This window comes from Henckelia pumila, chromosome 2, assembly GCF_033568475.1.
Source record: "Henckelia pumila isolate YLH828 chromosome 2, ASM3356847v2, whole genome shotgun sequence".
NCBI lineage: Eukaryota > Viridiplantae > Streptophyta > Magnoliopsida > Lamiales > Gesneriaceae > Henckelia > Henckelia pumila.
In genome coordinates, this window is record NC_133121.1 from 179662606 (window position 1) to 179674566 (window position 11961).

General features: G+C 36.7%; 1 protein-coding gene across 1 annotated transcript; it reads left to right on the forward strand.

Moving 5' to 3' along the window:
* Nucleotides 1–9507: 9507 nt before the first annotated feature.
* LOC140879073 (uncharacterized) lies at nt 9508–10857 on the forward strand. The gene has a single exon (XM_073282716.1). The coding sequence runs from the start codon at nt 9508–9510 to the stop codon at nt 10855–10857; it is 1350 nt and encodes a 449-aa protein (XP_073138817.1).
* The last annotated feature ends 1104 nt before the right edge of the window (nt 10858–11961 follow it).

Sequence of the window (11961 nt, forward strand, 5' to 3'; positions counted from 1 at the left end):
TAAAAGGTAACAATCTACTTCGGTAATAACACGGATGAAGTAACTTCGGTACTTGAAAAGCGCAGGCTTCACTAATTATTTTGGACAGTATTTTACTTCGGCATACTATTATTGATGAAGTAAAAAGTAAAAAATTAATATTTTTTATTATAATTGATGAAGTAAAAGGATTAACCGGATATTTTGTTCCTAACTTTTTCAACACTTGTGAAAAAACAAATCACGATCCGATCCCCTTTTTTGTTCGTCGTGGGAAAGAAAACCTAGCTGCTCGATCCCTTTCTTCTTCAGCCGCCCACCATCAACCACCGCCGGGAACCGACGCCAACGCCCTATTTCAAAAGCAAAAGGTCTGAATCTCTCTATTTTTGTTTCAATTTAGGTTTTACATATTTTGGAATATTTCAGTGCAGAAAGTCTGTTTCCTTTTCTATCTCCGAACCTTCTTTGCCGATGTAAGTATGGCTTACCTTTTTACATCAAATTTTTGTTTCAATGACAGGTTTGGCGCAAGATCCCAGCAATTCCCTTTTGCTAAGAAATTATGCTCAATTTCTTTACATAGTTGCCCAAGAATTCGACAGGTACATCCTTCTCTATGTTTATGTATTTTTATGTTTTAGACTATTTTTATGTATTTTTATGTTTTAGACTATTTTTTAGTTTTTCACTTGAAAATTTTCTGAAAAATGTAATTTTGCACCCTCGCCCTTGCCCTTGCCCTTGCCCTTTCGCAGTGACAATGGAAGAAGCTAACATTTTTATGTAATGGTCGATACTTTAGAAGTTTGAAGTTCATTGCTGACTGTTGTTCTAAAAATTTAGATACTGGACTGATTTTACTAAGTGGGTAGTATTTGTCAATGATGATTATACCCGGACATTTCTTTCTTTGGAAGTTACTGCTGGAGGCTTAACTGAGGTACAATGTTGAATCATTATTTTTCGTGAAAAGCTTTATGTAGGAATATTATGTGGATTTTTGCAAAGTTAACACTCTTAGCAAAATAATCAAGTCAAAAAATATGGGAATTAGAAGGAATGTGCTCTTGTTCTCGGTTAATTTTGTGCTGTATTTTTTATGGCACAATAAACTAACATTCAGTCAACGGGCCTGTCACGATCCCATATTAACAAAATGGCAAAAGCAGCAGTAATGCGTGGTATGAAATGATTATGATAGGAATTGTACATGTGTGTGTGAAAATGGATACAAAGGAAGGGGCTTTATTGGCCCGCAGATAGGCTAAAAAAGTTATCACATCCTCTCAAGAACTGCTGAATCTTGAAATGCACATAGATCTTGCTGGCCGCTTTCAAATATGGTGGCTGTTTTAGTGTGAGAATAGACCACAGAAAGCTCTTTGATTATAGTTACTAAGCCTGGTTTAGGTATTACTTTAAGAACTACAGAATTGTTCGAACAATTTTGATATAGCAGCATGTTGTTCTCATGTAAAGACCAGTCCAAATCTTCCCACATGACATCATGCATCTTGAAATACGTCTGACATAAAGAGTTGTTTACGATATGAATGCAAATCGTAGGCCTGTGAAGCCTGGGTAACTTTTATCATTTGTGCTTAAAATGATGTAGGACTGGTATATTCTTTCTTTGATTTCAGATAAAGAAGCAAATCGAGGCTGTGAATGATGTGTACAGACTTCATAAATTTGATTAATAAAAAAAAAACTCTAGCTGTGAGCCAAAAAAAACTCTAATCTGTCATGAATATTAGTCTTCTTTATAGCTGCTTATTTTTCGAGAATGGTCTTGTTGCCAACTCGCTTTATAGTAGAATGTTGTTTATTGTTGATTCACTTTTTAGGAGATCGAGGCATTAATTTAATAACCTTTATGCCTGGATTTATAATATATTTACAGGAGAATGTTCATCTTTTTGAAAGAGTTTCTTTATGATAACAGGTTAATTTTGAGGACACTTGCAAAGGCTTTCTGGAGGTTGCGAAGGTATATTGATGTCCACTTTTTTAACTATGATAACAACTGTTGCGAAGTAAATAATTTATATAAATTTTCATCATATAATGTAATTTCTCACATGACTTTCTAGTTTCTACATGCTCTTATTTGCTTTAATTTGTTCCTCTTCTGTTTTTTCGAAAGTATGTACTTTTGCTTTTTTACTGGGAAGCATTGTGGACTCCTTGAGGCAAGCACTTTTGACTTACTGTGGTCATGAACTAAGTGTAGAATCTCACTTTCACTGGACTAGGGTATTGCTTAACTTCACCAAAGTAGGAAAATTATTATTTTTTAAATCAAGGAGTTGCCTTAAATGTTTGTTTAGGACTCTTGGAGAAAATATTTTCATATCAGTTGACTCAATTGATGAGAATATATTTTTCCATTTATTCAGGAAGCCGTTGCTCTAACTGTTAGTGTCATTTTTGAGGATCCTGGAGTTCAAGAATTATTGGTAAAGCTGTATCAAAAAGGTAACTCAACTTTGTTAACTTCCACCAAATAGGTGAATTATCTGGATATTGAAAAGAACATTGGACACATCTTGTCCAATTACTACGTTTTTGTTATTTATACGTATCATGGAAATTGTCCCCCTTTACTTGCAATTACAGTTGTAGAGACTAAATTTTTTTTCCCAACATAATTAAACAAATTAAATTTCCATGTCCCCTCTATCTGCAAATATAATTATAGACACTAATTTAGTTTTTCTAACAAATCATACAAATTAACTCATACCAAATACTGTGCTTTGGTTCTTTTTTAGACGTTGAGTGGAAAGATTTTAGTTTGAACTAAGACAGCTATGAAAAGACAACCAAAAGATTCATATTTTAATTGCTTCAAATGTGTGATTTTTTAGTGTGAATTATGGATAAATCTTGGATTCGCTAGGATAGAAGATCTAAACAGTATCAAGAGGGTGTTGAACAGTTCATCAGCAGTTGTTTGCAAAATCTCCATGTTGACCCCAATTTAATTCATTGTCCTTGTTGCAAATGTATAAATTTGAAAAAAGGACCGGTTACGTCCATTCAAGAGCATATTTTTTTTCATGGTTTTAGTCAAAATTATGTTAATTGGATTTGGCATGGCGAGTCTGCCGAAAATGATAGAGTAAATTGGAGTACCAACCAGGATCCAACTAATGATTATCACAAAGACTTTGAAACAACTAATATGTGTGAGGTAGCATACGAGAACTACACAGAAAATCCAGAAGAATTTGTGAAGTTTTTGGAGGACGCAGAGAAACCATTGTACAATGGATGTAAGCGTTACACAAAGTTGAGTGCCCTAGTGAAACTGTACAATACCAAAGCAAGGCATGGGATGAGTGATTGATAAGTGCATTTTGTATGCATTAGTTTGTGATATTTTTATGTCTATTTTATGTGCATTCATATTGTTTTTATGTGTTTTAGTTCATGTGTGTGTATTTCACTCTCCCGGTTAATTTTGTAGGAAAATGGATTTTTGAAGAGTTAATTACGGAGAAGCCTTGATCGAAAAATCATATTTAATTTTAGAGAGATATAAATCCGATCTCTACCGTTCAGAATGAAGTTCAAGATGCTTTGAAGCTGCTGTCCAAATTTCAGGTCAATCCGACGGCAAGAACTCAAGATATGAATTTTTCAAATTTGTCGCTCGGAGCAGGTTGAAAGTTGCGCTGATGGTGAGTGTTGTAGCGCGATTGCACTTGAGTTTGGCACTAGGAAGAGTGCTAACATGCTAGAAGAAGGTGAAGGGCGCATGAGAAGGCGCTAAAGCGCTAAAGAGGAAGCAATCGCGCAAGGATCTGTGCTGTGTTATTTTTTCGGGCAGAAACATGCTCGCTCGAGCGAGAGCTTGTGCTCGCTCGAGCGAGCGATAAGTGAATTTAAATCTTCAGAACAGAGAGTCTCTCGCTTGAGCGAGAGGTTGTGCTCGCTCGAGCGCGACGTCCGGAATCAGAAAAAAAAATCAGAATTTCGGAAATTAAAAAGTCTTATTTTACGAGCTATTTTTCATGGGCTTTTTAAACTCGTATTTAAGGGACTTATTCAGACGTGAGAAGGGGTTCCGGATCGCAGCAGAGAGAACACAACGCAGAGGCGGCTACTGCTACTTCTTGGGAGATTTTCTTATTCTTTTCTTTGATTTTATTTTTTACTTTTCATGATTAAAAACCTTGTTTGAAATGAATTTATTTATTGAGTAGTTTTCTTTTTCGATCAAGGCCACGTGATTGGGCCAGACAATTTATGTATAAAACTCGTTTGTTTATTTGAGATTTTTAGACTTGATTTGATTTTATTGATTATCGAATTTATATTTGTCTTGCAAATTTTTTGGTCAGTTATTTGCTTGCTTGTTAATCGATTCCAAGTCGACAGAGGAGGTTTCGAATTCGATCACTTTGATATTCAACATAGTGTAAAACTGACTAGAAATAGAATTCGGTTTCATTATGCGGTTTGGGTGTAAACTGAATTTTCATAGTTATTCATGCATTCAAATTTGATTAGAATTACGAAAGATTAGTTCATCAATATTTGAATAGGTTTGATTGTTCTAGAAATAGTCCTTCGAACAAATTAGGAAAATTCCCGTGAATTAAGATTAAGTCTGATGTCTTAGATCGACTGCTTGTTACATGAATTGTCTGGTACCTACGTGAGTCCTTGATCGAGCTTTTCCCATATTTGAATTAATCCAAAGTTTTCTGCTGCGTTTTAGTTAATTAAATTTTAATTGCAATTTTTATTTTTATTTTAAAATCTGAATCATATTTATTCATTAGTCTAGATTAAGTAGAAATAAATATATTTTGGTAATCATATATATACAGTCCCTGTGGGTTCGACATTCGAATTTTATTCACTATCTATAATTTGACCTGGTGCGCTTGCCAGTTGATTTTTAATCATACCGATTTAGCCGGTCAAGTTTTTGGCGCCGTTGCCGGAGACTGTTATGATATCAGAATTTTTGTTTCTCTTGAGATTAGATTTTATTTTAATTTTTTATTAAATTCTGAATTCCTCTCTTTTCTTTGTAGCTTTCAGGTGCTAGGATAGATGGCGGACAACCGTACTGTTCTTGATTTAATCCGTCCACCAACTGAAGGCTATGGATCTAGCATCGTTTGCCCCGCTGTTGAGGCAAACAATTTTGAAATGAAGCCCTCTACTATTCAGCTGATCCAACTGCAAGAAAGATTTGGGGGCACATCTGTGGAAGATCCCTACGCTCATCTGGAGCATTTTCTATCGATTTGCGACATGTTCAAGGTTAATGGGGTAACATCTGATGCAGTGCGACTGCGGTTATTCCCATTCTCTCTTCAAGGTGAAGCTTTTGAGTGGCTAGATGATTTGCCTGCGGGTTCCATCACTACATGGAACCAACTTGTTCAGACTTTTCTGAACAAGTATTTCCCTCCTACGAAGATGGCAAAGTTATTTTCAGATATTATCTCATTCAAGCAAAAGGAGGGTGAATCTTTACATGCGGCATGGACCAAATTCAAGAAGATGTTGAGGATGTGTCTTCAGCATAACTTATCTCAAAGCCAGCAGACTCAAACGTTCTACAATGGAGCCGATCAGTCGGTTCGATCTATTCTGGATGTTGCGGCTAATGGATGTTTGTTCAGGAAGACGCCAGCTGAAGCCTGGGAGATCATTGGCAACATGGCAGAGAGTAACATTGGGTGGCCGGATGTGAAGAGAGAGAAGAGGGCTGGAGTTCTAGAGGTCGATGCTTTGATGGCCCTGAATGCAAAGATCGACGCTCTGACACACCAAGTGGCACTTATGAAATCAGAGCCAGTGAATCATGCTCAAGGGAATTTGCAAGAAGAGCAGCAGTTGTTTGAAGTTGAAGCAGCTAATTTTGCAGGAAATCAAGGACGGCAGCCGTACAACTCCTACAACAATAACTATAATCAGAACTGGCAGCCCAAGCAGGAGGAGAAGAAGCCGAGTTTTGAGGAGATCATGATGAAATATGTGGCTGGTACTGAGGCTCGCTTACAGAATTAGGAAAGTATGCTGTAGAAATTAGAAGTTCAGATGAGTCAGATCGCAACCCAATTATCAACCCGGCCTGCTGGAGCGTTGCCTAGCAACACTGAACCAAATCCAAGAGGCGTGAATGCTATTATGGTCATGACTCGAGCACAGTCTGAAGTACCTGAGCAGAAGACGGACAAAGAAAAGATGATAGAGGGGCCGAAAATTTCAGAAGTCAAGGAGGACGTGCGTGCTAAAAATTCCTCCACGGCAGGTATGAAAGGTAAGACTTCGAAATTTGAAGTTAATGAGAATGTTGATATATTTACTTTACCTTTCCCCCATAGAGCTAAGCAACTGTTGTTTGAATCTTAATTTCAAAAGTTTCTTGAAATTTTCAAGAAACTACATATTAACATTTCTTTTGCAGATGCATTAGCTCAGATGCCGAGATATGCAAAGTTTCTGAAAGACTTGCTGAAAAATAAGAAGAAATTGAATGATATAACGCAAGTCACAATGAATGAGGAGTGCTCGGCAGTGCTGAAAAAGAAGTTTCCAACAAAATCTCAAGATCCAGGGAGTTTTTCTATACCTTGTAAAATTGGAAGTCTATCTTTTGAAAATGTGTTGTGTGATCTTGGGTCGAGCATAAATTTAATGTCTTATGCTATTGCTCGCAAACTAGGTGTAGAAAATATTGAACCTGCTGCTATCTCCCTTAAATTTGCTGATGGATCTATTAAATACACGAGGGGGATCGTAGAGAATGTCCTAGTCAAGATAGAACAATTTATTTATCCTCTAGACTTTGTTTTTCTTGACATGGATGAGGATTGTGAGGTGCCTATGATTTTAGGACGCCCTTTTCTTGCTGCTAGTAGGGCGTTAATTGATGTTGAGAGAGGAGAGTTGGTTTTGAGACTGAACGATGAGCAAGTTATATTTAAAATGTTAAAGTCGGCTACTGAGAGCCCAATTTTAAAATCTTGCTCTGCTGTTTATTTAGTTGAGGAGATGCATGATGTTGGTGCATGTCTGCAGGTGCAATTTCCTGCAGGAATTAGTCCCTTGCACAATTTCTTTAATGGTGTGGCATGCAAGTGCAGGACTAATCTGAGTTTTTCAAAGACGGTGGATAAACCACCTTGAATGTCGCCACTCAAGAGAGGAGTAGAGTCGGGCTATAGACTATAAATTTAGCGCTGACTGGGAGGCAACCCAGTGTTTTTGTTTTTGCTTTTTATTTTTTTTTTGTTTTGTTTTTATTTGATTTTTGTTTCTTTCCCATGCCAGTTTGTCGTGCCCGCCAATAAATCTAGACTGCTGATACCGTCCCAGCGGATACTGTCAAGAAGGAAGAGGATGAATCAAAAACAGGGGAGTATTATTTTTGTTTTCATTGTGTTTTTGTTTGTCTTGCATTCTGTTTATTGTTCGGGAGCATTGAGGGCAATGCTTTGGATAAGTATGATGGGTAGATTAGTTATTGCATTATTATCTATGTTTTTGTGTTGCATCTGTCATGTTTCGTGTTTGTTTTCATATTGTTTGTTTTGTTCGTTTGTGTTGTCTTGCATGAGTTGGATGAGTCATAATAGCCAATGATGATGAAGTTTATTTGAAAAAAAAAATGGTTTTTTGAAAAATTTTGCTCTTGACTGGACATGAGAAACTGTAGGTTGAACCGTGAATATTTTTAAGCACTAATGTTAGAACAGTGAATTGTAGCGAAAGATTTGATGAAGTTTCTGTCTGTTTGACCATTGCACAGCAATATGTGGTTTGTGGATCTTAATTGTGTTCTATGAATTTTGATGAGACTCTAGTAAGACACTTATGACCTTGGGCGCATCTAAAAAAAAAAAATTATTCAATTCCATCCGGGCTTTGAAAGGATTAAAATCCTATAAAAAATTAAATTTAAGGCTAAGTATGCGGATTAAATGGGATTGATGCTCCATCCGGGCTATAGACGAGGGATTAGAAAGAAAAAAATATAATTATTTTTCGTATCCTAGCCAGTTATAGCTAAGTCAGCGGGTAATTATTGGGGCTAAAGTAATACCGGGTGCAAAATCCGGAGGTATGTAATTCATTATCTCAAGGGAGGTGGGTATGTCTAGAGGTCGTTGGAAGGAATGAGCACTTGAAAAGTAAAACTTGCACTGATTTGTTATAGGTCGCTAAGCAGATTTGAGACAAATTCGGTCTAAGTTGCGCTGATGATGAGTGTTGTAGCGCGATTGCACTTGAGTTTGGTGCTGGGAAGAGTGCTAACGCGCTAGAAAAAGGTGAAGGGCGCATGAGAAGGCGCTAACGCGCTAAAGAGGAAGCAATCGCGCAAGGATCTGTGCTGTGTTATTTTTTCGGGCAGAAACATGCTCGCTCGAGCAAGAGCTTGTGCTCGCTCGAGCGAGCGATACGTGAATTTAAATCTTCGAAACAGAGAGTCTCTCGCTCGAGCGAGAGGTTGTGCTCGCTCGAGCGCGACGTCCGGAATAAAAAAAAAATCAGAATTTCGGAAATTAAAAAGTCTTATTTTACGGGCTATTTTTCATGGGCTTTTTAAACTCATATTTAAGGGACTTATTCAAACGTGAGAAGGAGTTCCGGATCGCAGCAGAGAGAACACAACGCAGAGGCGGCTACTGCCACTTCTTGGGAGATTTTCTTATTCTTTTCTTTGATTTTATTTTTTAATTTTCATGATTAAAAACCTTGTTTGATCATGAATTTATTTATTGAGTAGTTTTCTTTTTCGATCAAGGCCACGTGATTAGGCCAGATAATTTATGTATAAAACTTATTTGTTTATTTGAGATTTTTAGACTTGATTTGATTTTATTGATTATCGAATTTATATTTGTCTTGCAAATTTCTTGGCCAGTTATTTGCTTGCTTGTTAATCAATTCCAAGTCGACAGAGGAGGTTTCGAATTCGATCACTTTGATATTCAACATAGTGTAAAACTGACTAGAAATAGAATTCGTTTTCATTATGCGGTTTGAGTGTAAACTGAATTTTCATAGTTATTCATGCATTCAAATTTGATTAGAATTACGAAAGATTAGTTCATCAATATTTGAATAGGTTTGATTGTTCTAGAAATAGTCCTTCGAACAAATTAGGAAAATTCCCTTGAATTAAGATTAAGTTTGATGTCTTAGATCGACTGCTTGTTACATGAATTGTCTGGTACCTACGTGAGTCCTTGATCGAGCTTTTCCCATATTTGAATTAATCCAAAGTTTTCTGCTGCGTTTTAGTTAATTAAATTTTAATTGCAATTTTTATATTTATTTTAAAATCTGAATCATCTTTATTCATTAGTCTAGATTAAGTAGAAATAAATATATTTTGGTAATCATATATATACAGTCCCTGTGGGTTCGACATTCGAATTTTATTCACTATCTATAATTTGACCTGGTGCGCTTGCCAGTTGATTTTTAATCATACCGATTTAGCCGGTCAGTGATGCTCTATTTTCATATTTATTAACAGATTTTGGGGATATGCTACCAGATAATCACAATCTGCCATCCTCAACGTATGATGCAAAAAAGACATTGAGTTGTTTGTCGTTGAGTCATGAAAAGATCCATGCTTGTTCCAATGATTGCATCCTTTATAGAAAACAATATAAAGACTGTGTAAGCTGCCCTAAATATGGCTTGTTGCGTTGGAAGCTAACCAAGAAGAACATTGAGAAGAAAGGTGTTCCTGCTAAGGTGATGTGGTATTTTCCCCCCATACCAAGATTCAAACGTATGTATAAATCTTTAGAGACCTCAAAAAATTTAACTTGGCATAAAGAAACCACAAGAGTTGCTGGTCAGTTACGTCATCCATTTGATTCACCATCTTGGAGGTTGGTTGATCATATGTGGCCCGACTTTGAAAGTGAGCCAAGAAATCTTCGCTTAGCACTTGCAGCTGATGGCGTTAATCCTCATAGAAACCTTAGTAGTCGATACAGCTGCTGGCCAGTCATGTTGGCCACATATAATCTGCCTCCAAACATGTGCATGAAGAGGAAATTCATCATGTTAACTATGCTCATTTATGGACCTAAACAGCCAGGTAACGATATAGATGTCTACCTTGATGTGCTAGTTGAAGATTTGCAACAATTGTGGGAAGGAGTTGATGGTGTCTATGATGCTTATCGAAAACAGTTTTTCACTCTTAAAGCAGTTTTATTATGGACCATCAATGACTTTCCTGCCTATGGTAACCTTAGTGGATGTACTACACATGGTTATTTTGCATGTCCAGTATGCGGAGAAAATACTTATGCAAAGCATTTGGAAAATGGGAGGAAAATGTCATTTTTTGGTCATAGACGATTCTTACCACGGTTTCATCCCTATCGGAGACAAACTAAGGAGTTCAATGGCGTAGAAGAACATGGAGAAACACCTACACCATTATCTGGAGTTACCTTATATAACAAGATTTCGAACATAAAGTGTGAGTTTGGAAAGATCAGTGTGAAAGGTAAAAAGAGAAAGAAGGAGAAGGAGAATAATGTAGAAGGCAGTACAGAGGAAAAGGATTTAGGAGCAACAGATTTCAGAAAATGTTGGAAGAAGAAGTCAATTTTTTTCAATATTTCTTATTGGAAACACCTGCATGTTAGACATTGTCTCAATGTGATGCACATCGAGAAGAATGTTTTTGAATCCCTCATTAATACTTTGATGAATGTTAAAGGAAAAACTAAGGACAATGTGGCAGCTAGGTTGGACATGATTCAAATGGGAGTTAGGCCTGAATTGAGACCTAAATTTGGTGAGAAAAAAACATATATTCCTCCTAGTGCATGCTCATTCACAAAAAAAGAGAAGTTACAAGTGTGCTAGTCGTTAATGGATATAAAAGTTCCAAAAGGTTACTCATCGAACATGAAGAATCTTGTGTTCATGTCTGAGCTGAAGTTGTCTGGCTTGAAATCTCATGATTGTCATGTTCTAATGCAGCATTTCCTGCCAATACTCATACGTGATGTGCTGCCAAAACATGTTAGATACGCCATCATAAGATTATGCTTCTTCTTCAAAGATATTTGTAGTAAGGTTATAGATGTAGCCAAGTTAGATAAGCTGCAATCTGACTTGGTTGTTACGCTCTGCTTATTGGAGCAGTATTTTCCCCCTTCTTTCTTTGATGTTATGGTGCACTTAACAGTCCATCTTGTTTGAGAAGTCCGATTATGTGGACCTATTTTCTTCCGGTGGATGTATCCATTCGAAAGATGCATGAAAGTGTTTAAGAGTTATGTAGGCAGTCGAAAACATCTTGATGATTGCATTGTTCAGAGATATTCAGCAGAAGAAGCAATTGAGTTTTGTTCTGAATACCTCAATGGAGTTGATCCTGTTGGGATCCCTCAATCAATCCGAGATCCCAATTCAAACGTTCCTGGCTTCTTAGCATGTAACACACCAATGACAGTGCGACAAAGTGATATGTTACAAGCACATTTGACTGTGCTGGAAAATACTGGAGAAGTATTTCCCTACATAATGTAAGTTATTGCATTAATACTTAGTTCTGCACTTTTTTTATCTGTCAATATCTGGTGTCTTTTAAAAATTAATGGAAAAATATTTCCACAGTGAACACAAGACCTTTTTGAAATCGATATTTCCGAAAAAAGAGAAAGATGAAAGATGAATACAAGATGCCCACAATAAGAGGTTCATTGACTGGTTTCGTGCAAAGGTTGGATGGATGAATAAATATTTTTTGAAGCATTTTGCGGTAAGTTGCATCTACTATTTTAATCACTCTTTCAAATTAAATAAATTTCAGGTGGCTGCTGAAATAGACAACCGCAATGGTGGAACGACATCGACATTAACATGGTTGGCTCATGGACCACGCTCCCAAGTCATCAAGTATAGTAGTTATGTGGTAAATAGCAATTTATACCAGACAAAGGCGCGAGATGATGAGAGAGTTTG